This window comes from Balaenoptera acutorostrata, chromosome 1, assembly GCF_949987535.1.
Source record: "Balaenoptera acutorostrata chromosome 1, mBalAcu1.1, whole genome shotgun sequence".
Lineage (NCBI taxonomy): Eukaryota > Metazoa > Chordata > Mammalia > Artiodactyla > Balaenopteridae > Balaenoptera > Balaenoptera acutorostrata.
The window spans coordinates 91,496,175-91,521,444 of record NC_080064.1 but is presented as its reverse complement, the minus strand read 5'-3'; the positions used below and the strand labels follow the sequence as shown (position 1 = coordinate 91,521,444).

The 25,270-nt window shown below is 31.9% G+C and overlaps 1 protein-coding gene across 1 annotated transcript in view; it reads left to right on the top strand.

Annotated features, from left to right (window-relative positions):
* The window catches only part of COL11A1 (collagen type XI alpha 1 chain), a 214,494-nt gene that overhangs the window by 66,398 nt on the left and 122,826 nt on the right, over window positions 1-25,270 (top strand). Inside the window, exons 5-10 of the mRNA XM_007169509.2 lie at window positions 14,042-14,170; window positions 19,904-20,020; window positions 20,625-20,714; window positions 22,667-22,921; window positions 23,652-23,714; window positions 25,081-25,122. Coding sequence (XP_007169571.1) covers window positions 14,042-14,170; window positions 19,904-20,020; window positions 20,625-20,714; window positions 22,667-22,921; window positions 23,652-23,714; window positions 25,081-25,122 — 696 coding nt within the window. The remainder of the gene's footprint in view (window positions 1-14,041; window positions 14,171-19,903; window positions 20,021-20,624; window positions 20,715-22,666; window positions 22,922-23,651; window positions 23,715-25,080; window positions 25,123-25,270) is intronic.

Here is a 25,270-nt window from a genome sequence, read left to right as displayed (position 1 = left end):
CTATAATAATTATACCTTACATTTGTGTACACTTACACTTTAAAAATTGCTTAAGTAGGTATTAATTTTTAAAGAATCTGTAGGAAATACAAGACAAATAATAGTATTCTTAATTTACAGTTGTTGAAATTGAGTCTTATAATGGTGAATAAATTAATTGCCTGGATATCTATTTACCCAACAAACATTTAGTACATACTCACTATGTGCTGGCCTATTCCAGGAATTGTGGAAACCTGGGAGAACAAAACAGACAGGTCCTTACTCTCATAAAGTTTATATTCCAGTGAGTTTAGCTGAATAATGTAGATTGGCTTATTAAGAAGAGGAGCCCCTGGGAGTTCCCTGATAGCCTAGTGGTTAGGATTCCAGACTTTCACTGCCATGGCCCGGGTTCAGTTCCAGGTCAGGGAACTGAGATCCTGCAAACCGCGCAGCATGGCCAAAAAGAAAGAAGAGCCCCGACCATAAACTGTGTGTATTCTAGTAGATACAGCGCACTTTCCTGGAAAGTGATACATACTGATTATTTGAATTCTTAAACTTAATATATATATAAAAGGAAGATGCCAATTACTATTCTAGGGCCTTCAACTATGGGGTCTTTCTCTAACTTCTCATACTCTCTGTGAGTGAGTTCACTGTGGGTTCCAGCAGGAAACTGAATTTCTACTCAGGTGATTTCAGAGGTTTGAACAAGGAGGCAGAGTTACCTGGCAAGGAGTATTACCTTTCCAAGGGTTAAATGGGCAAGGGGCAGAAATAGCAGTACAGTGAAAGCTGGAGCCCTGCACTAGTGCTTTCTGACAGTGGCACTAGTGGTCAGGGTACCAGACTGCTGTGACAGACAGGAAAGTGTCTGGCGAAACTACCCAACCTCCTTCTCTTCCCACCTTCCTAACTCCTAACTCTTGGTGGTCACTTCCATTGTCTGTACTGGAAACCAACCTGCAAGCCAGTCTGATGATGTGGGCTATGGGGTCATATTCTTTAAGTACAGGGTAAGAGAGATCAATGATTAGGATTCTGGGAGCCAACAAAGAATACCAAGTATCTTTATATTTAAAAGAAAAACTAGACACTTTCTCATTAATTATCTCATTTATGCCAGGTCCTTCTAGATTATTCCTTTGATTTTCCCAGATGAAAATTGTGTCATCCCCCCACCCCTGCCACCCCAATTTATTTTTTTTCCTAATTGGAATATAGTAAGTACTAAAGAAATATGCTTCTTATATTTCATGTCTGTGTATAATTAATCTCCCTTACCAGGTTATATGCTATCTGAGAGTAGGATCTGGGTCTGATTTCCATCTTTATTTTTCTTTTGCCTATCTATAGTGTCAGCATGTTACTTTGCCTCAATAAATATGTGTTGACTAAATGGATAGATGACTGATTGATAGACAACCAGGGGAAAGGATTCTGAAAGTTATCTGGCTGTCAAATTTCTGTGTAAGTTACCACTAAAAGTTATAGAAGAAATACATTTATTATCTGACTTATAATGTATCTGTGCCTATTAATAAAATTATGTGTTACTTCTGCTGTTTTCTTTTTTAAGAAAGTATTTTGTTTTGGGGAAAAATGTAGCTTGTCTTAAAATTGTAAGGCATGAAGTGCCTCCTGAAATTAGGAATGCTGTGCAACAGGTTTGCTTTTTTTTTTTCCTTCAAATTATAGTTCTTTGCAAGTACTCCTATTTCAATAGGGAATTCTGGCTTTCAAATTTGAGATCATGACCCCCATCTTTCACTGTTCAGTAGACATATATACAGTTTGACTACATTCTGTAGTGAGCAAAGAAGTTTTCACATTGGTACTAAAAAACCATTTTTTTCAAAATTAAAAAGAGTAAAAGGTATATCAATTACTTTATAATGTATATGCATACTTTTAAAATCCTCTTAGGCTTATATATTTCATAAAATGGCCAAATTTTGATTTAATAAAACTTCAATTCACTAAAGAAATGTATCATTTATTATAGTAGAGGAGTGCAACAGAGTAGAAATAAGGAAGTATTTTAAAATATTATTTCTAGGACCTATTACTTCTGGAACAGTATCATTGCATGTAGAACTAGAATAATAAATGTGTAAAAATGCTACTACCAATGACTTCTTTTCATCCACTGATATTTTCTCTAGACTTAAAAATAGGCAATAAAAATGATGATGCTAAACAGATATGTGAAAAAAAATGATACAGTTTATTTGCTTGGGTTAAAAAAGTAAATGTGCCAGTTCAACTGTTAAACTCTTTATGAAATGATGAAGAGTCTATCATTTCTTTTCATATTCAAAAGATGATAATTACTTTAAAATAAATTCAAAATTTACTGTCAAGTTAAGGCTATGAAATATAAAGTAAATGTCAAATTCTGCAGTTAACTTTGTGTGACAGGCAGCGAAAGTCATACCTGCTTGCAAAGGTCATATTTGACCTTTATGCTGATATTACTTATAGGAATTTGTTCTTTGAGTCTGTGTTAAAGTACAAGTTTAAAATATTAAATGATACATAATATTTTCTTTCATACAAATAATATTTTTTTCTCAAGTTAATTTTTAAAGATAAGGTCTCAAATGATTTCCATTTTGTTTTAAAATCCTCTTTTTAGATTTTAAATGTTATCTTCAGTTATATTATTTTGAACAACAGATGTTTGTAAAAAGTATCAGATGACTTTATTTTGGGAGGAAGATCAAATTTTGATTATTCATATTTTAAATATTCATTATTTAATGAACATTTGAAATGAAGAGTCTTTTTGAAATCTGAGGACCATCTCAGTATTTTTTATGATTTGTAATTTAATTTTGCATGTGTTTTCTTAAATCAAGAAAGAACCAAGTATGTTGTTTTACTTTTGATTTATATTACTATGAATAGATAAAATGAAGTATAGAATACAAAAAATGTATTATTCTGATTATATATATATTTTTTATATTATATATAAAAATGAGAAAACACTTTTCTATTCCTATTTTCTTTTCATTGTTGACATGAAGTAGAATTAGGATATAATTTCATTAATATGGAGTTAATGAGACAACCAGGAATTGTTTTAACTTTTTTACTAGTGTAATGAAATTACATTTAAAAAAAAATCATATAAATAGTTTAAACTCACTATGACCTCTAGCATAATTTAATTTGATAAAGATCTTTAAAACTCTGGTAAGTTTACTTAAAAACTTGTTCCCTTCAAATTCTTTATTTATACTTGGAGACAAATATTTATTTATCATTCTTACTTTCTATTACCTCTAATGCCTGAGGGATATTTACACATGATGATACTGTCGGGTGTATGATAACCTGTGATTACCCTGAGTTCTAGCTGCTTGCCAAATTAAATCAGTCAATATTTCCACAGCATCTACTTAATACCAGTCCCTGGACATAGTTAGAGATTACCCATGTTACAAACAAACAAAAATACTTGTTTTGAAGTGCTCTTCTTTATTCTGCTATAAAGATAATACTTGCAAGATATAAATAAAAACAAACTAGTATTTATCAGTCTGTATTTGTTTTCTAGGGCTGCCATAACAAAATACCACACACTGTGTCTTAAACAACAGAAATTAATATTTTCACAGTTCCAGGTGCTTGAAGTCTGAGAGCAAGATGTTAGCAAGATTGATTTCTTTTGAGGCCTTTCACCTTGGCTTGTAGATAGTCATCTTCTCCTTGTGTCTTCACATGACCTTCGCATTGTGGTGTCTGTGTCCTAATCTCCTCTTCTTATAAAAAGACCAGTCATATTGGATTAGGGCCCACCATAAAGATTTCATTTAATCTTAATTCTGTCTTTATAGGTCCCATCTCCAAATATAGTCAGATTCTGAGGCTAAGAACTTAAACATATGAATTTGGGGGACACAGGTCATCCCATAACACTAAGTCTAGACAAGTTCATTTTGTCTTTGATTATCAGTGAAAAAATGGGTATAAATTGCTACAGAAAGAGGTATGGGCTGTCCAGCTAAAGGGAAAATTTCTGCTGATTCTTATTGATGCTTATAACTTGGTTTGACCTCAGTGATATAATCTGACAGTTGGCACATAGAGGAGTACAATTCAAAAGTAAATAAAGGCAAGTTTCTTAAAAAAAAAAAAAAAGACTAAACTTTTTCTAGAAACAATCATTAATTATCATTTCACTTCATAGACTTAAAAGGTTAATCCCCAATTTTTCCTTTTTATTGTTTCTCAACTGAGTAAATGGCTTTTCCGTCTTACCCTTGCTCATACCAGAAACTACAGGACTACCTTCCACTCTTCTCTAATGCACTTCTTCCCTCTCTCCTTGCCATTCCCATCCCACTCCATCATCATTACTTAGTCAGTTCCCAAATCTCACACGTTTTTCTCTAATAAACTCTATGTATCCTCTACTCCATTCCTGCTATTGCTGAGTTAGATTAATTTCCCAATGCTTAACTGCTATGGATTCCTAAGCAAGGTTCTCATGCTTCCAAAGTAGCTGCTTTCGAATCATCCTTCCCTATGTAGTCATAGCGATTTTGTTAAAATATGTCATTGATCAATTTGCTCCATGGTTCAAAGTCCTTGAATGACATTCTGTAACTTTTAGAATTCAGTTCACATACAAAGCTTTTCTCAGTCTGGTTCCTTGCTTGGTTCTTTTTTTTCTTCTACTTTATCTCTTTCATCCCTCAACCCTCACTGCTCATTATCACCATATAGGGCCTTCCCTCCAACTATACAGCACTATATGTACTTTTCCAGCTTTGTCAGTTTCATGCATCCAGAGTCCTGTTTAAGATGTTTTTCTGTTTAATACTATTTCCCTCTCCATCTTTTTCATCAACCTAACTCCTATTTGCTTATAACATACAGTCAAGATTTTAACAAGAAGCATTTTATAAAAGCATTCATTCCCGTTGAGACATCTGCATGTTAAAGTTAATGGAGGTAAGAATGTGCTTCGGGAAATTTGGAGGCTAGCTGATTTTATAGAATGCAATTGCAGCATGTGATTTACAACAGGTTTAGGGGAGATGAAATTTCTAACTCTAGAAAGCTTTGAAATTCAGTGAGACACATAGTCTATAAATACTTGGAGTCTTCTTTTCCAGATATTACCAGAAGTAAGTTATTCTCCTAGAATATAACTAACACCCAAGTTTTAATATTAAAAGTTTAAATCTTCCAAGATTCATAATGGAATTAAAAGCCTTATAGGATTGTAGAGTTACTAGTTGTCAGGTTGATATTAGAGACACTGTTTATAAATAAGCTGTTTAAAAACAAACTGTTTATTTGAACAATTATAGTTGTATATTGATCCAGCCTCTGCTTTAACTCTTTTGGTTATGTCTGAATTTCCTCTGCCATTCTTGGGATCTTATTATGCTTCAAGCACATAATTCATTCACAGGTTACCTTATTCAATCACATGGAATTGAACATGACAGCTGATCAAAACCTGGTTTTTCATTGCTCATTCTCAGGAATCAGCTGCTGTTGCTGTACAGTTCAGTGGATGCTCAGGCTAGGAACTGACTTCAACCAAGCATTGGTTGACTTCATAGGATGAGGAATTGAATCTGAAAATTCAGACACTTAACATTGACACATTGACATGTGACCTTAGACATTATACCAATTTCTTGTACAACACTTTTTCAATAAATGTGACTTCTTGTACATGCAAAAAAGCTAAATGTGTATTAACTTGTGTATTTCCTGAATTATAATGTAATTACATTCATAGCACAGAAAATGGAAATAGCTAGGCCTTATAGAGAGTTACTATATATATGCATATACAAACAAAAATAACAAACAAAAATTGTTAGAATATGTGCATTATATTTTAGTTTTGAGAGGAGGATATGCTATTACTTATATAATTGGTCTTGATAAAAATGTGGCTGGATCCTTTTGCAATGCATGTGACATTCAGAAGAACCTCATCTTTATATATAGTTTCTGTTCAGTTTTCTTGCATTTGTTTTGCTTCCCTCCTCTAGACTCATTCTGTCTATAGAAAAATACTATAGTATAGACCTAGTTGACACAGCTGTAGATAGCAAGGTAATTGTTTCAGCTCTACTTTAATTTTGGCTTTGTAGAGCGTTAGAGGAGGAGGATGTCTTTTTCATACGTTGTGTGCAGCAGATGCCAATTTTACTTGGTAACGTCACCCTTTTCCAGCTGTAAAGATTTTTATGACTGTTGAATCTAAGTATTTATAGTTCATTCAACCCGTCAGGATGCTTTTGTTTGTCTACAGACTGTCTCATAACATGTCATATGATTAACATAAAACACTATAAAATGACTTCTAGGGAAAATAGTACTGTAGGTTTTTAACACAATTTTCCAGTTTCTTTCCAGTAGTACTATATTTAATGGCTGAATATCAAACACCTGAAAAAAGAATTTATTGTGGAAAGGTTGGCAGGATTCCATTTAATGAAGTGAAGGGCCTTGACTAGAACAGTTAAGTACTCAGGAAACCAGTATTCTTCTAAAAAATATACTATTAAAAATACTATATGTAATAAGATAGATAGGCAATTTTTTGTGTTTCAGCAAAAGCTTCATTTGGTTTATTATATTATCTATAAGTTAAGTGTGGAACTCTATACTTTTTAGTTCTGAAGAGGACCTTAGATATGATCTCTAAATGCATTCATTTTACAAATGATGGATTAGGGTAAGTGACTTGCATAATTCCAAGTAATTAATGGCAAGGCTGGGATTCAAGAATCAGAATTTCTGATTGAAACCCTCAGTGATGACAGTACACAAGAGGTACTGAATGATGCCTTTTTTTAACAGCAGAATGAAGAATGTTCAAATTTCTCTGTTACTAGCTATTACTCATTTATAATAATTCAATTGTGGCTACTCAGTGTTCTAAACTCATTAGTTAGTGTTTGAGAAATGTTATCAATAAATTTTAAGAATTTATATTCATTTGCTGTGAGAATGTTTAAAATCAGTAGGCATAAGCTAAATATTAGAGTCTATTCCAGCTATTTACAAAAAAGAATCAAAAAAAATCTCAGAAACAATCTAATTTGTTTGATTGTACTGCCTCATAACATATAAAAATAAATAATTTTGATGTTGGAAACACTAATAATAGTCTGACCATTATAAGCCATATATTTTGTGGATGGATATTTCATGATTCTGCTTTATTTCATGTTTTACTGGGAAATAAAGTAGGTGTTTCCTTATTTGGGTGTTATCTGAACATATTAACATGTTACATGCACTTTTAAAGCACTTTTTGAATGAATGATTGAATGAAATGACTAAATAACTGAAGAAATATAGCTAAATCTGATTGCAGAGAAATTTCTGAATTCAACAAAATTTATCTCAAGGATTACTAAACATTGTAATATATCATGTCAATGAAATTTTTATTGGCAGATGTGTGTTTTTGACATTTTAATTTTAGTCATTTTTCTGTTACTAATGAGACATTCTAGATGCAGATCTTTAGCAAGTAGTTGGTGGCGTTCATTTAACTGTTAGTATATTGAGCAAACAAGGATTAGACAAAGACACTAAAAAGAAAAAGTTTGGAAATGAGATGTCTATAAAGGTCACTGAGGAGCTTCAGTATACTCTTGGAGATCTAAGAGGCCTGTGTGCCTGTCCAGGAAAGACCTGAAGAGACTCTAATATCGCAAATATTACTGACCTTGAGGATCTGCATAGCAAGAAATGAGATCTAAGGCAGAGTTGTAAACTGTTGGAATATTATAGGCATGCTCACACACAAATACACACTCAGAGTCTCCTGGCAAATAGTGAGAGATTTTTAAGGAATTATCTGTCCAATCATTTGCTCATCACTAACCTAACTGAGCAGAGACCTCAGTTGACACAGGAAAAAAAGAAAATTGACTTATATAATTACTCCATAAGGTCACAAGACAAGCAGCAAAAACAACCACAAACAAAATAACAACAAGCATCGAGGGGAGGGGGCAATGGAATCCAATCGCCACAGGTGACATTTAAAATGTGCAGCTGTCAACAAAAAATTATGAGACAGGCAAAGAATCAGGAAATTATGTCCCGGGCTTCCCTGGTGGCGCAGTGGTTGAGAATCTGCCTGCCAATGCAGGGGACACGGGTTCAAGCCCTGGTCTGGGAAGATCCCACATGCCACGGAGCGACTAGGCCCGTGAGCCACAACTACTGAGCCTGCGCGTCTGGAGCCTGTGCTCCGCGACGAGAGAGGCCGCGATAGTGAGAGGCCTGCGCACTGCGATGAAGAGTGGCCCCCACTTGCCGCAACTAGAGAAAGCCCTCACATAGAAACGAAGACCCAACACAGCTATAAATAAATAAATAAATAAATAAAATTTAAAAAATAAATAAAGCAAATAATTAAAAAAAAGAAAAGAAAAGAAATTATGTCCCATACAAAGGAAAAACAAATCTATAGGAACTGTCCTTGAAGACGTGCAGACATTGGACTTACCAGACAAAGACTTTAATTCAGCAGTTATGAGTATGTTAAAAAAAAAACAAAACAACTAAAGGAAACCTCAGCTTAACAACTACATGAAAGTATGAGAATGAAGCCTTATCAAACAGAGATAAATAAAGGTATAATTTCTTAAAAAAGAACAAAATAGATCAGGAGTTGAAAATCAATTGAGATTACTCAGTATGAAGAAAAGAAAGAATAAACTTGCAAAAAGTTTACAAAGCATCAAAGACCCGTGGAGCACCATCAAGCATAACAACATAGACATAATAATGAGTCCCAAAAAGAGTGGAGAGGAAGGAGGTACAAAGCATATTCCAAAAAATAATTACCAAAACCTTCCCAATTTTGATGAAACACATTAATCTATATAGATGAGAATCTCAAGAAACTGCAAGATAAACTTGTAGAAATCCACACACAAAGGATTATAATCAGTCAAAAGACAAAGAAAGAATCTTCAAAGCATCAATAATAAAGTGACTCATAACATAAAAGAGATTCCCATTAAGATTAACAGCTAATTTTTTGTCAGATTTCATAGAGGCCAGAAAACAGTGGGTGACACATTCCAAGTTCTGGAAGAAAAAGATTGTCAACCAAAAATGCTATATCCTGCAAAACTATCTTTCAAAAAACAAAGAAGAAATTGACATTCCCAGATTTATGAAAAATAAATAATGTATCAAAAGTAGAGCTGCCTTACCAGAAATAAAAAGGAGTCCTTTAGATTGAAATGAAAAGACATTGGACAGTAACTCAAATTCACACAGAGAAATAAAAAAATACTGGTAAAATTACCAACATAAGTATATATAAAAAGAGTACAAATTTTTGTTGTTGTTATTTATAGCACTTCCCTTCTCTTAGCTGTTTTAAAATACAATTGCATAAAGCAAAATTTATAAAACTATGTTGATGGCTTATATTGTATAAAGATGTAATTTGTATAACTATAATATTACAAAGCAGGGGAAAAGGGAATAGAGTTAGACAGAAACACATTTTTTCTAGCAAACAGAATCCAACAACACATTAAAAGGATCATACACCATGATCAAGTGGGATTTATCCCAGGGATGCAAGGATTCTTCAGTATATGCAAATCAATCAATGTGATACACCATATTAACAAATTGAAGAATAAAAAACATATGATCATCTCAATAGATGCAGAAAAAGCTTCTGACAAAATTCAACACCCATTTATGAAAAAAACTCTCCAGAAAGTGGGTATAGAGGGAACCTACCTCAACATAATACAGGCCATATATGACAAACCCACAGCAAACATCATTCTCAATGGTGAAAAGCTGAAAGCATTTCCTCCAAGATCAGGGACAAGACAAGGATGTCCACTCTCACCACTATTATTCAACATAGTTTTGGAAGTCCTAGCCACAGCAATCAGAGAAGAAAAAGAAATAAAAGGAATACAAATTGGAAAAGAAGAAGTAAAACTGTCACTGTTTGCAGATGGCATGATACTATACATAGAGAATCCTAAAGATGCCACCAGAAAACTACTAGAGCTAATCAATGAATTTGGTAAAGTTGCAGGATACAAAATTAATGCACAGAAATCTCTTGTATTCCTATACACTAATGACGAAAAATCTGAAAGTGAAATTAAGAAAACACTCCCCTTTACCACTGCAACATAAAGAATAAAATACCTAGGAATAAACCTATCTAGGGAGACAAAAGACCTGTATGCAGAAAACTATAAGACACTGATGAAAGGAATTAAAGATGATACAAACAGATGGAGAGATATACCATGTTCTTGGATTGGAAGAATCAACATTGTGGAAATGACTATATTCCCAAAGTAATCTACAGATTCAATGCAATCCCTATCAAATTACCAATGGCATTTTTAACAGAACTAGAACAAAAAATCTTAAAATTTGTATGGAGACACAAAACACCCCAAATAGCCAAAGCATTCTCGAGGGGAAAAAACGGAGCTGGAGGAATCAGACTCCCGGACTTCCGACTATACTACAAAGCTACAGTAATCAAGACAATATGGTACTGGCACAAAAACAGAAATATAGATCAATGGAACAGGATAGAAAGCCCAGAGATAAACCCACGCACCTATGGTCAACTAATCTATGACAAGGGAGGCAAGGATATACAATGGAGAAAAGACAGTCTCTTCAGTAAGTGGTGCTGGGAAAACTGGACAGCTACATGTAAAAGAATGAAATTAGAACACACCCTAACACCATACACAAAAATAAGCTCAAAATGGATCAAAGACCTAAATGTAAGGTCAGATACTATAAAACTCTTAGAGGAAAACATAGGCAGAACACTCTATGACATAAATCACTGCAAGATCCTTTTTGACCCACCTCCTAGAGTAATGGAAATAAAAACAAAAATAAACAAATGGGACCTAATGACACTTAAAAGCTTTTGCACAGCAAAGGAAACTACAAACAAGACGAAAAGACAACCCTCAGAATGGGAGAAAATATTTGCAAATGAAACAACTGACAATGGATTAATCTTCAAAATATACAAGCAGCTCATGCAGCTCAATATCAAAAAAAAAAACAAGCCGATCCAAAAATGGGCAGAAGACCTAAATAGATATTTCTCCAAAGAAGATATACAGATTGCCAACAAACACATGAAAGGATGCTCAACATCACTAATCATTAGAGAAATGCAAATCAAAACTACGATGAGGTATCACCTCGCACTGGTCAGAATGGCCATCCTCAAAAAATCTACAAACAATAAATGCTGGAGAAGGTGTGGAGAAAAGGGAACCCTATTGCACTGTTGGTGGGAATGTAAATTGATACAGCCACTATGGAGAACAGTATGGAGGTTCCTTAAAAAACTGAAAATAGAATTACCATATGACCCAGCAATCCCACTACTGGGCATATACCCAGAGAAAACCATAATTCAAAAAGACACATGCACCCCAATGTTCATTGCAGCACTATTTATAATAGCCAGGACATGGATGCAACCTAGATGCCCATCGACAGACGAATGGATAAAGAAGATGTGGTGCATATATACAATGGAATATTACTCAGCCATAAAAAAGAACGAAATTGGGTCATTTGTAGAGACGTGGATGGATCTAGAGACTGTCATACAGAGTAAAGTAAATCAGAAAGAGAAAAACAAATATCATATATTAACATATATGTGGAACGTAGAAAAATGGTACAGATGAACCAGTTTGCAGGGCAGAAATAGAGACACAGATGTAGAGAACAAACGTATGGACACCAAGGGGGGAAAGTGGCAGGAGGGTGGGGTGGTGGTGGGATGAATTGGGAGATTGGGATTGACATGTATACACTAATATGTATAAAATAGGTAACTAATAAGAACCTGCTGTATAAAGAAATAAAATTAGAAAAAAAAGAAACAAATTTTTGTGTAGTGCTGATATTAAGTTGATATTAATCTGAAAAATGTTATAAATTAAGATAATTATAATCCCCAGGGTAATCACTAAAAGGAAAACTCTCTAAAATATAGTAAAAGAAACAAAATCATTAAAATTTTTCACTAGTAAATATCTATTTAGCACAAAAGAAGATAGCACAAAATAAGAGAGTAAGAGAGTAACAAAAAAGGAATGACATATAAAAAACAAGTAGCAAAATATCTACTAAGTTGAGACAACTCAAATAGCTAGTAACAGCTGACTAGATAAAATGTATTCAATAGTAGGTTCATACAGCAAGTTGTTATTTCAAAAAAGGAATGCAGTACTGATACATGTTAAAACATGGGTGAACTTTGAAAAAATGATAAATGAAAGAAGCTAGTCACAAAAGGCCTCATGATGTATGATTTCATTTATATGAAATGTCCAGTGGTTACTAGGGGCTAGGAAAGGAAGAGATAAGGAGTGACTGCCATTGGTTATGGTGTTTCTTTTAGGGGTGATGACAATTCCTGAAATTAGATATTGGTGGTGGATGGAAAACTCTGTGAATGAACTAAGAAACACTGAATTGTACACTTTAAAGGAATAAATTCTATATGTAAATTATATCTCAGTATAGTGATATGAATGAAAATATAGATTTCTGATCCATTAGCATAAATGCTAATTTTAAGAGTAAGAATATACAGTGCTTTTTAGACAGAAGAAAGAGCAATGCAAATAGAAATAACTATCACACCAAAGATAGTAACCACAGTATTCAATAAAGGATTGCCAGCTAGAACTAAATAATTTATACTCTTTTCTTGGCACTTTTCACAAGAGTCTGCTTATATCTTTTCAAGTTATAAATTTTATTCTCCATTTTATTACAGTTTTAAATCTTAACCACTATATTGCACTCTCCAAGGGCAAGGATTAGATCAAATTTATGTTTCCATCTCCAGTGATACTATGTTCAATGTCTTGTGTATAGTACTTTCTCAATCCACATTTGTTGATGAATAAATGAATAATTGAATATTGTGGTATAAAAGTGCTATGAATTCTTTCCTGCTCTCTAACTCAGTGTTAGAGACTTCTAAAATTTTCATCAGGCTCTAAATAGCTTATGTTCATCAGACGTAGAGAAAGCTGAAATAACTTTTACATTATTCAAAATGATATCAGGAGTTCTGTGAATCAGACTCATGAGCTCAGACTTACAGGGACTTGAATCACCAAGTCAAATGAATATTAATCCAGACATTCTTCTAGGCCTGAATATAATTCTGAATTAATATGGTCATGACCCATAGATTTATATCAAACTAGTTTCATGTCAAATTAGACCCATGTGGAAATATTCAGATGGGTTTGAGAGCAAAATATTTGATCTTCCTCCTGTTTTCACAGTTTCCAGAACCTCCTGGAACTAAAACTCTTTAGATAACCCTATTAATTATTTCTAATGTTTTTTTTTTATTAAAATTATTCAGATTTCTAAATAAGTGAGTTTGATGTACGCTTAGATGCTCCATTTTTAACAAAAATATGCCAAACTCATGCTTTTTAATTTGTAATTTGGATTTTTCTGGTCTCTGCAGTTCTCATTCATATTTGTAAGTAGAAATTTCTTTTGATATTGAGTCCTCTAACAGAACTCAATAGTTGGATCTATATTTTCATTTAAAAATTCTTGTATAAACTTGCTTAAAAAACAATTCAATCGAACTCTTCCATTATTTAATATTGGAAATACAGTTTTATATATTTATAGTTTTAAAATCTTATTTACTTTTTTATCAGCTTATTATTCACATTTCATTTGTCTTATTCCACACAGAGTAAACTGTGAATGCAGTAAAATCAAGTTTTAGCAAACAAATGAATATACTCTACATTCTCTGAACCACAATATAACGGAATAACAGCTTAATATTAAGATCTGATTTGTTAAACAGGTGTGAATTTCTCTCTCCATCCTATAGGACTGTTTTTAACATTGAAATGTAAGCGATTTCTTCTCATATTTGAAGATGAACTACACTGTGTTTTGGATAAATCTTGCTCTGGATATATGTGTATTCAAATATGCTGACTACATAACCATGTTTGTTTCTTGGCAGGGGGACATCCAGCAGTTCTTGATCATAGGTGACCCCAAAGCAGCGTATGACTACTGTGAGCATTACAGTCCAGACTGTGATTCCTCAGCACCCAAGGCTGCTCAGGCTCAGGAACCCCAGATCGATGAGGTGAGGACCGTAAGATCAAGGGCAGGTTTTCTCATTCCAATGGTCAGGACATAGGTTTGCAGTTTTGAGGCTCACCTCCATTTATTCACTTTTAATTAAACTTTACCTTGTATTTATAGTGTTTTACTATTTCTAAGAATATGTGATTTGAAGAAGATTTTTGGTGTTTGTTTCCGTCTTAAGTATTTTGTTACATAATTTCTTAAAAATACAGATACTTCACATATACTGTGTAGAGGAGCATATTTTATTTGGGGGGAGATGAGAAAAAATATAATTTCTCAAAGATATATTTTGTCCTTAGCATTTTGGTAATTAAAACAGCCTCAAGACAAGGGTGACTGTTTTCTGGTGTACTTGCCATATCCCCAGGCCTTTGGCAATTCATACAGATGAGAAAGGGACTTTAGTGCTATCTTAAAGTTGTCAGGCTGTGTTGAATATTTAGAGGGATTTTTTTTTTCCATTTCTGTAAGGCTATGCTACATTGATATGTAATTTTTCTTTTTCTTGCATAAGATTTGATACAGAGAGCAATGAAATGAAAAACATTATGAACTGATTGCCATAACTAAATATTCATATTCTTTGATTAATATTATGTCACTTTATTTGAAACTCGGGTGTGAAACCATTCTTCCAGGCTATTTTTGCAAGAAAATTCACCATAATGAAATTTGACTCTATTCTCTCTCAGACCAAAAATAAGTACATTTAAGTTAGCCATAGCAATTTTGTCAGACTTGAATATCCCAAAAAACAAAAAAATATAGTACAGTGTATGCTTTATGCAGATTTTTAGGTAAAATTCTTTAATGTGAATTTTCTGGAAATTAAAAAGCAAATACTGGAAGGAATTGAGTCTTTAGTTGGCAGCAAAACTATATTTTTATTTTTTTCTCAAGGTGAAGAGTTCTAAATTTTAGAAGGTGAGGGTGGAAGTTTAAAAGCATCAAGACTGTCCTTATGTTTGAACATAACTCAAATAGCTTTCTTCTTGACTATTAAAATACTATTAGATACCATCTTTTGAGTTCTACTATTTAGAATAGGTTAGGATCTTAATCTCTTAATTTTAATTTACTGTTATTTCTGCATGCGAATTCAATTTGGATTTTACCATTTAAGTGCTTGAAATATATTTTTTGACATTACTTTCCTTTTTAAGGTATGATAGTGAATTCTGTTGCACTGATCTTTTCCATGACTTAATATTAATGTTTTTTTAAAACAGGATAAAGTCTTAAGAAGCTAACAGGAAAGCAAATATGAGAGAAAAAAGAGAAATTACTTGGATATTTGTGTTTGCTTCTTTCACAGTTCTCAAGTGCTTCATTCTTTTTATTACCTCATGATTTATTAAAACAGTCTGTGAATTCCCTCATGATTTATTAAAACAGTCTGTGAATTCCAAGAGGATAGGTAAAATATCCATCAGGTTTTAGTGGTTTTGTATCTTAGAGATTATGTGGTGATTCAATATTAAAATTTATAACATTTAGTATGCGTGCTGAAGATGGATGAGATTTATTTTGCTCTTGTTTTAAGAAAGATAAGTCTTGTTCTTTTTAGTAACAGATATAGCTCTGATTTTTGGAAGAATGAAAGTATGCATTCTTATTATATCACCTTGTGGTGTTTTATTCCCATGTTTTAATGCTACTGCATCAAGTAAGTGGAGTTATTTTAAAGCAAAATAATATTTTTAACCATTTTTATCTTAAATTCATTTAAAAGTAGACTTTCCCTTTTTGACCTTAGTTGTTGATTCATAAATTTAACATTCTGTTGATAAATCAAACTTGTTTTTGCTAGAGGCAACTGACGAGGAAAAGAGCATGCTGCTATAATAAAAGCTACATGAAAATCTGGTTGGGTGATGCAATAATAGCATTTCTTACAATTTCTATGTTGAATATGTCACAATGAAAAGTTTTTTTGAAGAATCAGCTCTCACTTTTTCCCCCAGTACTAAATTACATTGATACTTCAATAATAAGATAACTATTATATACTAATATGAAAAACACCTGGTTAACAGAATTAGTAAGCCATCCTTATATTACTTTTGAACTATAGCCATTAATACATCATCATATTACAAATATGCATTTTAATAATTGTACTACAGATGTTTTACCTATACAAAATAGGAATGCAATGTTACCAGTGAATAAAGAACATAAAGTACAAAATAGAGCATCAAACATACATGTTGTACTTTATATTGCTTAATTTACAATTAATACATTTGTAAAATTGCATATTTATTATTCTGATTTGGATTAATAAATATGTCAATTTATTTTATAAATTAACTCAAATGTGTTTTCTTCAACTTCTGATTTTGTATAATTCATATCCTCTAAATAACAAATTTTAATTCATTGTTAAGATTACATTTTTTATGTGTTTGCCACAGTATCGCATCATCATCATAGAGTGAAATGTAAAATGAAGATAGATTTAAACATGGTGATAATATCAAACTGTTATTCTATGTGAACTTCCACAATACCATTTATATAGCAAAGTAACTAATATTAAAATTATGATGGTCTTGTATTAAACCATCGTGTTAAATTATTCTTTTATCTTAATAAGAAATTAGATGTTAAATCTACATATGGTTCTTTCTTAATGTGCTACACAGACTACAATGCCCTTTATACAGTAGGCAATTGATGTTCTTCTTTTTAAATATATATATAAAGGATGGAAAAGGAAGAAGAAGCAAGGGAAAAACAATATTTTATAAAGAAATTTCTTACCTTAATATTTTTTGCACTCAATATTTATCATATATTCTAGTTCTCAAAGACGTTCAGATATTTACTTATGCCACTATTTTTCTAACAAACTGAATAAGAACAGACTTGACATTTCAGGAAGAAGACCCCTTCTCCTCACATACTATAACTTATGCTAGGCAACTCACAGATCATAGGTGAAATCTTTCCATCACTGCACGTCTTTTTGCATATATTCATCTGATTGATTACAAGTAGTTCTCTCTTCTTTACCTGTCTTTGAGACACCCCCAAATTCCATAGTAAGAAGGGAGAATCATCTCCAAAAATCGGTTGTAAAGCTTCATGTAGACCAGCAAAGTGCTAAGTATATCAATACCCACCAGAAGGGGCATGTTGTTTAGATAAAGAAATAAGGAGAAGAGAAACAGTGATTCTTTTCACTGACTCCTGAATGGCTCTAAGAAAAAGATGTGCTTTAGTGCCTAAGCAGGTAAGCTTGTTACTGCCTTCATTATTCTACGACCACAGCTAGTCTAGTTGATCTCCATGTGGAAAAAATTTAAATAGAGGAGAGAATTATGGAGGTTGGAAAAGGTTTCCTCCTATAAGGAAAAAAAAAAAACATGATATAAAGATATAAAGGTAATTGGCTGCTTTGAATACCAGGCTTCATTTAAGATGCATTTAAATTGTCCATTTTTACAGTCCTTCATGCCTTTATATATTGTCTTATGTTTTTACAATTCACTGTAGATGCATATGATTCTGAAAAGTCTGCTTAATTTTAAAACTCTAAAGCATAAATTAGCCTGGCTAATCTTTTTTCATGTTTTAACTTCAAGCTGCCAGCTAGTAATTATATAAATCCACTGTTTCTTATTCCAACATGTGTGACTATAACTACGGAAAAAATTATTCATTAGACAATATTCAGTTTCCATTAATTCTTTTAATATGTATCTAAATTCAGTATTTAATTGTTTTATTTATTTAATGGTGCTATTAATACTCACTTTACCTTTTCCTAGAAATAGTCGGCATTATATCTTGCTTGCAGAGTCATGAAGAAACACAAGTGTTCAAAAAATTATATATGCATTCTTCTATTTTAACAAATTCTACTCAAATTCTAATTAGAATAAAGATTTGTTGAAGTCTTTCAATTGTATATTCAATGATAAACTATTACTGGATAGATAAAATTATGAATCAATTTCAATTAATTTAATCAAATTGAAGTTTTGACAATCATAAACACTGAAAGTATGTCTATATATTTCAATATGACCTTCAGCTGAACCATCTAGAATAGTTTCCTCTAGTGAGGGTATTTCATTAAGGGCCAGATATACCATATTGCCAGGGGGTCAGTTTTGAACATGTCTCATTATATGTCTTTGTGAAATTTGCACTCATTTGCATTGCTACATCTAATAGAGCTTTAAAATTAGAAGGCACAGTGATCACAGTTCTCTAAAAGACATGTGGTGAAGAGTTATTTTTCTGGCGCATTAAAAGGGATTTTTTGGCAATTTAAAAATACCAAGAGAGGTCCAGTTGGGATATAATTAAAACGTTACCAAATATAATACTTAGGGAATTTCAAATAGGTTGCTTTTAGCATGTATATATATATATATATATATATATATATATATATATATATATATATATATATATATACACACACACACACACACATATATATATACACACATATGCATATATATAGATATATATACACATACATATATATGTATATATACACACATAAATATGTATTATACATAATAAAGATATGTATACCTATATACATAAATGTATATTATACATAATAAATATATATGTATGTATATACATAAATATATATATACCTATACATAAATATATATTATAAATAATATATAAATATATATGAGTTTTAGCTTGTTGAGTTTGCTGCTTAATATCTTTTGTTATATATGATCTTAATGGATTTACAGTTATTTTAATTAAAACCAACAATTAATATATGTTTCACAATACCTATGTTGGTGTTTAAAAATTAAAATTTTGATAGAGATGTTTGGCTCTGAAGGTGAGCAAGCATGTTATTTTCCTCATCATTCAATATTAAGGATTGTATTGCATATCCCTCTACTGAGAAACATACCTCTTTCTCCCAAATTTTTTTTTAATACAGAATAATCTAGTATTCCATTTTTCAGTTTGAGCTACATTTACATGGTTTAAGGTATCTAAGTGTTATGCTCTTTCTTCAATAGAAAAAATGCAGTATTTGTAAAACTGAAATGTATTAATTATAAACAGATCTAATTTTGAATCTTTTACTGGTTCACAAGTATTCTGTGCTCATTTTGATCTTAAATAAGTCTATAGCAAATTAGTTATTTCTGAATAAACATTAGACTGTATTTTTCCATCGGTTCCAGTATTCCAAATAAAATATAGACTCATTTCATGTTACTCTGTTCCCTTTCGTTCCTCTCCCCTTTCCATATCATAATAGATATGAAAATTCTTTCATACTTGGGAAGACTATTCTCCATACTTTTATTTTTAAACATGTAGTTTAATGGAAAAAAAAGTACCCATTGAAATTGTTGTAAGATAAAGGAGCCTTATGTAGCAATTTTTACAAATCAAAATTAACATGACTATTTAACAACTATGTCCAAGTATGTAATTGCTATGTTTGAATTAATGTTCAACAATTAAAAGTTTGAATTAATATTCTAAACTTTTAATTTCCTCACAATCCTAACCACTATTCTGCTCTTAGAAAACCTGCTTTGTCACTATGTTATTATACTCTGTATAAGACAGTATTACTTCTTGTAACACGAAGTAATATTTAAATAACAGTATTTCCTTGTCTCTTAACTCTTACTGGTAAAAGTTAAGAACATGATTACCATTTTGTTAATAGTATTGCCTGCAACTAACAAAATTGCCTGATATTTTTTCCTTTGCGATGTAGTATGCACCTGAGGATATAATGGAATATGACTATGAGTATGGGGAAGCAGAATATAAAGAGGCTGAAAGTGTAACAGAGATTCCCACTGTAACTGAGGAGACAATAGCGCAAACCGAGGTAAAAGCAAAGTAGCGCCTTTGTGTGTGGTGTCCTGCTGTTTGTCATCCTGTGGTTCCTTATGTCCACTTTTCCTCAAACTTATCATAAACCTTTTATTCATCTGATTTCTATGACCTGATAACTGTGATTTTTATTTGACAGTAGCTGTCCTGAAGGAATGATGCCCGGTTTGCTTTGCTCCTTCCTTTCATCCATGCTCTTTATTTCCCTTTTCATTTTATTTATGTTTTCCATTCCATCTTTCACCACATTTTACAGAAAAAGAAATTCAATTTCAAAATGAAGACGAAGACAGTGGCCACTAACTCAAAGGAAAAGTCCAAAAAGTTTACACCCCCTAAATCTGAAAAATTTGCAACCAAGAAGAAGAAAAGTTATCAAGCGGCAGCAAAAGCCAAGCTAGGGGTAAAGGTAGCAAAGAAAAAGCAATCAAGATCTCTCCTAGATAAGCTGGAAGATCTATGATGATGAGTCATTGTTCTAACCCAACTAGATAAATACTCATTTGGCTAATAAGATACCCCAGTTAAATCATGATTCCCATAGATTTTGGATTACCTTACATTTTTACTAATTGCTTTTCTTTTGAATTTACTATTAGGCAAATATTGTTGATGATTTTCAAGAATACAACTATGGAACAGAAAGTTACCAGACAGAAGCTCCTAGGCGTGTATCTGGACAAAATGAGGTAATGCTCATAGACAGCATTAAATTTTTAAAATGTGTAATATTTCTTGATATATTTCACTCTGGAAGAATCTATAACCTCTGAAAAGTTTGACATTTTTATTCTTTTACTGAGGTAAGAGAAACAATAGAATTGGCTCACTATTACTAAAAACAGTTCATTTAAAATTAATGTCAATTCAGGTTTTGCATGACTCTTTGCTTCATGCAAATGCTAAATTGATCAAACTGAATTGGCTGCTATCATTTTCTTGATTCCTCCTGGGATTGAGCAAGCTTCTCAAAATGTTGTGATTAAGGGTATTCACAACATGACCCCTCTGTGAGGAGGAGAATCCTCTAAAGTAACAACTGTATCATCAAATGATACAATTAGAATTTACTCCATCTGACTAAGAATCATGCATTTTTATGACACAAATATTTTGAGAAAATATAGTCTTAGTTGGTTTTAATGGCTATTTACATTTTCAAACTTAATTATGGTTAAAATATTATATCTTAACCTTTCCCAGTCCTTTCTATGAAAATGTGTAAGTACATACAGGTACAAATAGAACAATCTTCCTGAATTTCATACTATGCATATATTCTGATTATGAAAAAATAAGTATACAATTCAATTTAACTGTTAAATTCCTGTCACACCTGGTATGAGGAATAACTGAATCATTTTAGTTATTAAAAATTTATATAACATGTGTCCCAGTGAGGCAAATTAACTCAGTGAGACTTTACATGCAAACACATAATTTAGAATAATAACATTTTAGGGTAAGAACCGATTTCAAGTTTCATCTAGTCCAAAATAATCATTTTCCAAAAATGGTTATCTTGATTCAAGATGTTTATTTATATACCCAAATTCATTCATCTTTTGCTCAGATCTATGAACATAGTAATATTCTGATTCCAGATGATATGCACCCCCTAATGGTAGTATATACTCATTGTTTAAGAATATAAAAATATTATGGTTATTGGACATTTTATTTTAGTTAACAATCACTAAATTAATCATTTAGCCACATTTTTCATTCACATGACTTTATGTAACACTACTTATTATTCAATATTGTTCTATCATCTAGATTCACTATGCTATAGCAAACAAGTTATTTATGAAATTCAAAAGTAGCAAGATAAATTATTTAATTTGAACCTCATCAAAATCATATGGCCCCTAATTACCTAATAAATATCATTCAGATTTATGCTATTAATGAGGAATTATTTATGAAAAAAGGAAATTATACTAGTTTTATTTTTCTATATCTCTGAGATAGTATTTTTGATGTAATTTTTACTATTAAGTGAATAGTCTCATACTCTTTATGAGACTATACAGTGATATATTCTATTGTATTAAATTCTGAGGACTCTAATTTATATTTTATTTGCTGTAAAGAACTCTTTGGTGATATAATACTTCCCTACATTCTAGATACTCTGCATAAATATTGCAATGATAAATCTCAATATTGGCATTAATATTTTATTTTTTGGATTGAGAGTCAAACTTACATGGCTTTTCTGGTAGCAATTATATTTCATTATGAGGTTCTGTGAGATTTGAAAATTAAGCAAAGCTTTAACTATATATTTTCTATATATACATATATATATTATTCAAGTCAAACTATAAAGTAAATATCAAATTGCATAACAAGTTTTTTCCAATGGAACAAGCAAATACACATGTTGAATCTATGTGAATATTTGCAGTTTATTGGCAAAAGTTCTTTGAAAGCAATATTTCCTTGTACATACCAATGTACAAAAATATTTCTTTCAATAATGCTGAAAGGCTGTCTTTCCCAGCTTTCAGACTTGCTTGAGTAGTATTCAGACTACTTCCTGTCACATTCCATCAAACTGTAATTGCAAATGCTTACCTTGCTTTACTAACAGTAAACTTCATGTTCTCCAATTCCTTGCGACTTAAATTAATAGCCAAATCCGGTTGAAGAAGTATTTACTGAAGAATATCTAACTGGAGAGGATTATGATTCCCAGAGGAAAAATTCTGAGGATATGCTATATGAAAACAAAGAAATAGACGGCAGGGACTCTGATCTTCTAGTAGATGGAGATTTAGGCGAATATGATTTTTATGACTATAAAGAATATGAAGATAAACCAACAAGCCCCACTAATGAAGAATTTGGTCCAGGTGTTCCAGCAGAAACAGATATCACAGAAACAAGTGTAAGTCAGTATTCTGCTCTGTGTCCATGTATGTCTTATTTCTGGAGTATTTTCGTGTTCATCTTGATGTCTTCTCAGGTTTAAAATGTAGGTTATGTTCTTATATAAATTATGAATATTTATTACTACTAGGATACCTTGATAGATTCTTCCTCATGGGGATCTTCAGCAGTTGTATCTCAGGCCACACTACTGGAGTCTTCATTTGAAAGAATAATCTTTCATAGAGTTGCATCCAAGTTTTCTTGACATTGTCATTCTGGGTACTAAGACTATTTTCTAATTTTTAGACTGTTTTATTTATTTTTCTTTTCTGGTGATACTCAGGAATGCACCATATTAATTATCATTTTATCATTATAATTATTATTATTTAACCTTTTGAACCCCTTCACCCATTTCTTCCCTCCACCTCTATTTTGTTGAATTTAATTTGATGACACTTTTTGCTTAGTGCCTTGGAATAATAATGAGGTCGACAGATATCTTTATCTTTTTATAATATGTCCCTAAGAAACAATTGTTCAATCTCATTCAAGATTTAGCATTAATGTTCATTGTGTTTCCCTTTGTATATTTTCAGTATTTAAAACTTTAATAGGTTTCTATGTTAAAAACCACATTTTAGTAGATTGTTTTAAATGCACTTAGATGATTAAATGATCTTTTAAAAATACTTAAATGGCCTTATTTACTTAAAGACAGGCTGCTTGAATTTTTCACTCAACAGATAAATGGCCATGGTGCATACGGAGAAAAAGGACAGAAAGGAGAGCCAGCAGTAGTTGAACCTGTAAGTACTGGTATGAATACATTGTAATAGTACCATTGAAAATTCTAATGTCCAAATGTTTATAATGCCACAAGTAATGAGTTAGTAAGGCCAGTTCTGGCAAGTAGAATTTCAATAAACCAAAAAAATATAGAGATACAGAATTTTGGAATTTGAAACTAACCGACAATGTTTTAGTCTAATTCTCTCATTTTAAAACTAAGAAACCTAAGACCCAAAGGGTTCAAATGTTTGGTGGTTGAGATATGACCAGACTTTACCTCTTCTATTTTCCAGTCCAGTGATTTTCTCCTCTAATTGCTATAACTTAACATTATTAGAAATATATTATTTGACATAGTACTTATTTGTTTCATATTCAAATCACATCATGTAATAATATGAAAACGTTGTTTTTAAAATTTGTTTCCTTTTCTTCCATTGGAAAAAATCTTCAAATCACTTCAAAAGTGATTTGAAGATTTATATTAATGTTACTACCACTCAAGATATTGGTAAGAAGCAAATTCTTACTGGAAGTCAATTTTACTGTTGTTCTCCCTAATCAGCAATTTGGGAAAAGTATTGCATTAGAACTAAAGGAAGTATGTTTAACTATTTGCCTCATGCTAATGAAAATCATTTCAGGAACTGCAAGGACATAAAATTTTTATAAAAGATGGAGGAGATAAAGATAAAAAAGATGCATCTCTAAGAACATTGTTGTCTGTTTATTACTCCAAAATCTGAGAAAGCACATCATATGCTCACCAAAGTCTTTAAAAATATTTTTTCAGAATAAATTTGTCCTTGTTATGAAAATTTACAACCAACTTTTTAAATGACAAGACAGTTTTCAGCAGTAGAATCATAAACTTTCTAGAATTGGGTTCTTATCCTGAAATAGTATTCTATTCTCTTGTCTTTTTAAGAACTTATATTTATGTCCAGTTCTTTAACATGGACTTTTCTCCCCTTTCCCTGAGTTAAAGCGCTTAGGTGCCACTTTCTTCCATCCTTTCATTCACACAGCAAATATTTATCAGGTTCTTGCTTTGTGCCCAGCATTATTCTGGGTGCTAGGGAAAACTTGGTTAAATGTCTTTGCCCTTTTGGGGAGCACTTAGCATATTCTCTTTGTAATATTACTTATCTGAATATTTATTTCCTTGCTAATTAGTTCACAGATTTTCTCAGGACAGGGATTATGTCTTCTATCATTTTTAATTTCCTCCCTTCCCTGTGCAAAAATGCTTGTAATTGTTTTATATGTAGGAACAGATAATTTACCTTTTAAAATGCAATGATGTGGTGCTTTCTAAGAGCCAATTAGATAAGAGGTTAGGGGTTACTGCCCTAGTAATGACTCTATCTTTTTTAACTGTAGGGCATGCTTGTTGAAGGACCACCAGGGCCAGCAGGACCTGCGGTATGTAAATGTTTTAAGATTATTTTTGTCTTGATTTTTTTAATAATCAGATATAAGATTTCTATTACACTGTTGAATTTATACATTTTAGACTAATTTGAGTATTGAATTATAGAGGCAAATACTTGGTCAGAGGACCCGGTGGCCT